At 58.1% G+C, this 5,750-nt stretch overlaps 1 protein-coding gene across 1 annotated transcript in view; it reads right to left on the reverse strand.

The window, feature by feature from the left end:
• Positions 1-20: 20 nt before the first annotated feature.
• The window catches only part of LOC106733707 (netrin receptor UNC5B), a gene marked incomplete at its 3' end in the record, with an annotated part of 78,795 nt that continues 73,065 nt past the window's right edge, over positions 21-5,750 (reverse strand). The window contains 3 exon segments of the mRNA XM_014583667.2: positions 21-37; positions 1,238-1,341; positions 1,790-1,933. Coding sequence (XP_014439153.1) covers positions 21-37; positions 1,238-1,341; positions 1,790-1,933 — 265 coding nt within the window.

Below are 5,750 nucleotides of genomic sequence, written 5' to 3' on the forward strand. Positions count from 1 at the left end.
TGGGGTCGATGACGTCCTTGTTCTTGAGCCATTCCACCTGTGGGGTGGAGGTGGGGTGGGGGCAGTGAAGACCCAGGGCCTACATCTGGGGAACAGCCCGCTATGGGGCAAAGGAGAGGGGAGGTCTGACCATAAACAGAACGGCAGTGCTACCTGGGTCCCTGCCATGGTGCTGACCCCGAGGCAGGGCTGTGCTGGCACTACGCGGCCCCATGGTTAAAGACCACCCAGCTGTCTCGGCAGGAGACTTGGGACCCGGGGCCTTGCTTTATCAGCTGTGGGTGGGTGTGAACAGCAGGTCCCTGCAGGGCTGCTGTGGGATTGTAGGGCGAGTACTGGCTGACGCTGGGAGCTTAGCTTGGCCAAGTGCTAGATAGTCCTGCGAGTCTACACCATGCCCGCCTCACACTGGCTCTGCTGGCCTGGGCAAGCAGTCCGGCTGGTGGCTCAGAGCAGGGAACCTGGGCTCAAGTCCCACCTGTGCTACTCATGAGGCCTCACCGAGTGGCTCCTTCACCCCCGCCCACACTGTGTCTGAGCGGGAAGATGGGGTGACAGTAGCTGCCTTGCAGGGCTATAGCGTGCTCAGAGCTGAGCACGCCTGGGAGCCAGGGAGCGGCAGCCTGCACATGGAGTGTGTGTCCAGATCAGAGCACGGGCTGAGGGCGGCGGAGGGATCAGTAAGGTTGTGGGGTCTGACATAGCTGATCTGGAGCGGAGTCCAGGCTTCTGTCTTCCCCAGCCCCTGTTGTCCTGGGGCCCTGGTGGCAGAGCAGACAAGCCCCCAGGTCTGCTCTAACTCCTGGCCCATCAGGGCAGAGAGCACGAGAGGGAGGAAGCATGTCTGGAACAAGGTAGGGGTGGCGAGAGCGAATGGTGCCCAAAGGCCAGTGGGGAGGGAAAGGGAGACCTGGGCACTGCACTCTGAGGTAAGATACTGGCACCCACAAAGCTGGGGTCTTGGGTTCTGGGGTCAGGGATGGGAGACAGTGGCACCATTGAGGTCCCGGATGGTTTCTGCCTCAGCCCCACTGTATCCTGTGGGGTCACACCTGTGGAGGGCCTGCTGGCATATGCTGAATTCTGCAGAGGGAGCAGTTCCCTTTTCTGTCCCAAGCCTCCACCTCCCCACCTGTGACATGAGGAGGGCTCTGGGAGGCTGCGGTACTTCACCTGGTGGTGAACCCCATGCCTGGCTGGCCTCTGCTATGCCAGTGTTCCCCACGTCCCTGCTCACCTCGGCCACAGGCACTCCCTCGGGCGGGCGGCACTGCAGGAGAACCTCATGGTCCAGGGGCACTTCCTTGCCCAGAGGCTCCTGGTCGAAGTTCTTGCGCAGGTCTGTGAGAGAATAAGGCCGCCAGGTGGACCCTGAAGTGCCCCACTGTAACCACCAGGTGGCAGTGCACACCAAGGGAACTGTGCATAGGGTACACCTAGTCTTGACCTAGGGAATTCCCTTTTCTCCCAGGATGGAACTCACTGGATTTGAGTTGAGGGAACAGGGTTACCTCTCTGACTCCAGGATCTTAAGCACATACGGGCCCAGGATGGGGGGTGGTTGCAGAAGCTATCAGCTTCCTTACACAGAAGTAAGTGAAAAGGGATTGAAATTCTGAGGTTGGAAGGGCCTAGGCACTAGGTTTGGGAATCCTCTTCTAAGCTGGCATCCCTGTGCCCGGATGTCTGTGCATGGGCATCTTTTCTAGGATGCCCCAGGAGGATGTGGAATTCCCTCTGCAGTTTCTCCAAGGGGGAGGGACAGGTAGGGGGTGCTGGGGTGGCGTACAGGCGATGCGGACGTAGGCCCGGCGACTCTTGGTGGTGCCCGCGGAGCTCCAGGCCACACACTGGCACCAGTAATCCTCCAGCCCAAAGAGCTCCTCCACCTGCTGCCGCGACACCTCGATCTGTACCTCTCGCACCCGCAGGCCTGGGGGAGGGGAGAGGCACCGTCAAGGGACAGGCTGAGGATGTGAGGCCCGGACATTTCTCTCCTGTCCTCCGTTGAGTCCTGCTGGTTCTTCTGCCAAGGTGCTCCTAGCTTCCCTCTGTCCCTCTCCTGCCCTGGCCTCCACCCTGGCCCGAGCTGCCATCCCCACACACCTGGACATGGTGACAACTAGCTTGAGCCTTCTGCCCACTCTGATCCACTCTGCCCTGCGGCTTGTGTGTGCTCTTCGAAGTGCACACTGGCACGCCACTCCTGGGGTTACAGCTTAGCATAAAGACCCAGGGGCTCCATGTGGCCTCCAAGCCCCACGGGCCCCACCCCAAGTGACTATCAAGCTGCAGGTGCACCCGCACCCACACCCTGCTGCAGCCTCACTGGGTGTCACCCAGAGCCTCAGCTCCCAGGGGTCCTCCAGCCGTTGCACACCCAGCCCCCTCTTGGAACTCTTCCCAGTCAGGGTCAACTTTTAGCTCAGCCTCACCCAGAGGGAAGCTCCATGCCTGCCCCTGTGCCCACCTGCTCTGGCTCTCAAAGCGCGGCTCGGAACTCCCACTGCTGCCCTGGCACTGCGTGTGTGCAGCTGTGGTCCCCTCTCAGCCCAGCAGCCCAGCGCACCGCCACCTGGACTGATGCTGGTCAGACATGCCGGCCTGCTAGTCCCCGCCTCCTGTGGGGAATGCGGCGGACTTTGTTCTGTTCACTGCCATGGCAGAGCCTGGCCCAGTAAAGGGCTCACTGCTCAGCTGAAGAGGGCATATGCAGGTGTGATGCCAGCTTCTCACTGGTCCCCACTCAGGAGCCTGCATGGCCAGGGCTGGGAGGCCGCCCCTCCCCTGCAAGGGCTCCCTTGCCTAAAGGGATTGCTCTCTTCTGCTCACCCCCCTCTCAACAAAGTTCAGCAAAGGAGTGAGGCCACAGGGGTTAGGAGCCCATTAGCAGCTTCTCTCCAAGGCCTGTGGGAAGACCCTGAGGCCTCCTCCTCCAGGAAGACCTCCCTGATGGTGCCTGTCTCAGATTCCTCAAGCTGCTTCTCCTTGCCATGGGCAAGGAGTGTTATTCCTTCAGAGTGGGGCTGTACACTGTATGGGCGCAGCACGGTGGCTAAGGGTAGGCTGCACGGGGCAGGTTGGAGTCCTGAGCCCCTCATCCAGCTGTGTGGCCTGCAGAGTTCCCTCAACCTGGTCAAGTGCTTGGGGCAGATTGTACCTGAGTAACAGTAACGACTCGGCCACAAATGGATCTGGTGAGTCATGTGGCTCTCACCCAGCCCCTTCCTTTCACATTTGGAGAAACTGAGGCACAGAGGGTAGGGCCAGGCCAAACCCCCCTCCCCCCGTAAAGTTTCCAGCAGAGTTGAGATCAGCTCTCACGTCTCTCGCCCTGGTGAGAGCTCTGTCCACTAACACAGGAGGCTGCTCAGGTCCTCACCCAATGAAGCGATCACAGTAACTGCCGTGCCCGTGGGGAGTGGGCAGGTCCTGCACTGGGATCCCTGACAGTGAGGACAATCCTGTCCCAATGGCCCAGGAGCCATCTGGGAGGTGGTGGGTGGGTGTGGCTCCCGGGGTGGTGGCTCTGCCTCTCTCCCAAGGTGGATACTGCACGGCCTGGAGAGTAGAGCGCCTGCGCCTTATTTCCCAGGCTGCGAGCCTGCAGGAGTGGCCCCTTTCAAGGGGACCATCGAGTCAAGAAGGTGTCAGCAGCACCCAACAGTTGGACAGAGGGAAACCTTCACGGGGCGGGGGGCAGGGGCTCACCACCTTATCCATGCTCACGGGCAGGCAAGGAGGTGCAGGGAGGACAAAGACAGAGCCTCTGGCCTCCCAGCCTTGGGCCAGCACCAGGCTGTCCTCCCAAGCTCGGAGCCCACGGAGCGGCGGGCAGCACCTGGACTAGCACACCCAGGGTTGGGCCGCCTGCGCCGTCCTGGTGTGAGATGGTGGGTGGGCCCAGCCTGCTTCTGGCCCACAGCAGTCTGTCCTCTATGTCTCTAGGACTGAGAGTGCCAGGACACATCACAGGAGGCTGTGCAAGCAGGCCCCTGCTGTGAAGGGAGTGGCCTATGGGACCAGGTCCATTATCCGCCGCTAATGGGGACATGGGTGCCTTCACTTATAGGGCTGGCAGGGCAAGTCCCAGAGCCCAACCTGAGCCATGCCATTACTACTACCGATAACTACAGGGTTGTTAATACTATTACTAACCACCTGTGAGGGGCTCCCGAGGGCACCCTGTCCCTTTGCTCTGCCGGGACCCTGTGGCTGACCTCTGACACAGGATGGGGACTCAAGAGGACAGTAAAGTAAGGACTGGCTGTGAAAGAGAGGAGGCGGCCAAGAAAAGGCCAGAGAGGAGGCAGAGGACACTGGCGGTGGTGGAGAGCCTGCAGGCTCCGGGCACTCTGCTCCCTGCGGTCTGCTGTACACCTCCTTCCAACCTCACCAGGGCCTCCTGTTAACACCCAGTTTATAAAGACAGAGCTGGGGCTCAGAGAGGTGGAATGACCTCCCTAGGGTCACTTAGCCAGCGAGTAAGGGCAGCTTGCAAAGGTGGTTTTGTTTTGAGTTGTTTTCACTTTCAAAAGTATATTTTTAGATGTCAGGTAGAAATAGGTCTCCAAATTATTATTATTTTTTCTTTTTTTAGGGAGGTTTTTGCTATAGGGCGCATGTGCCTGCCAGAAGGACAGAGACAGACAGAAAGTGAGAATCACCCCCAAAGGGGATGGACACACCGCAATCCCTTCTCCTCCATTCTCCTCTTGGGATCTTGGGCACACACGCCCTGTATGAGTTTAAGCCACTGGGTCCAGGACTCGAACCACAGTCGACTACATGGGAGTCCAGAGACACAGCCATTACGCCAACTGCTGGTCCCTCACATATTATTTTTAAACTATTTTAAATAATTATTTTAAAGCTGGGCCCAGCCTGGTGGCACCATAGGAGCAAACTCAACTGTAGTGCTGGAAGCCACAGGGCTGACCACAGGTCTGGATTCCCGGTTTGCCCTGGTAACAGGCCAAGAGCATGTGGCAAGGTGCTGATGAGCCAGGGGGCTGGGGGAGGGGACCGAGGAGTGACGAGGCTCCATCGAGGGCGCGCCTGCCTTCCTCCTGTGTACTGCACACACTTTTACATCACGAGTAAAAGAAATCAAAGTATTTCAAAATCGTGGTCGAAGATACGGAGCACAACTTGCATTTGAACTATTTCTAAGTATACAATTTGGTGGCATTAAGTACACTCTGGGGTATGGCTTTAAGTCTGGATGGTTCTGAATCTGTGAGCTTCTCATGGCCAATCAGAAACCAAAGGAGAGTGAGAGAGAAGATGTTGGGGAAGGATGAGTGAGGGAGGAGAGAAAGAATGAATTCATGAGGGAGACAGAGACTGCCAGGGAAAAAAGAGAGATGGGTGGGAAGGGAGAGACATAAAGAAAAGAGGGTTTGGGGCCAGCAAGTGCCATGGCTTTTAGGGTGCTGGACTCCCATATGGCTGACTGTGGTTTGAGACCCAGTGGCTTGAAAATCATGTGTGTCATGCCCAAAACCCAGGAGAAGGGATTGTAGCATGGCCATCCCCCGCCCCCCCAGGGGTGATTTCTCACTTTCCCTCTCATTGCCTCTCTCTGGCTAGCACATGCACCCTAAGGCAAAATCCTTTAAAAAAAAAAAAAAAAAGAGGGCTGAGAAAGAAGAGAAAAGGATCACAGAGGAGTCAGTAAAAACCAAACCAAACCAAGGAAGTCACTGGGTGTGGCACTGGCCTGAGGCTGGAGGAGGCGGGGGGGCCCG

The sequence above is a fragment of the Tupaia chinensis genome, unplaced genomic scaffold (genome assembly GCF_000334495.1).
Source record: "Tupaia chinensis unplaced genomic scaffold, TupChi_1.0 Scaffold000072_1, whole genome shotgun sequence".
Classification (NCBI taxonomy): Eukaryota; Metazoa; Chordata; class Mammalia; order Scandentia; family Tupaiidae; genus Tupaia; species Tupaia belangeri.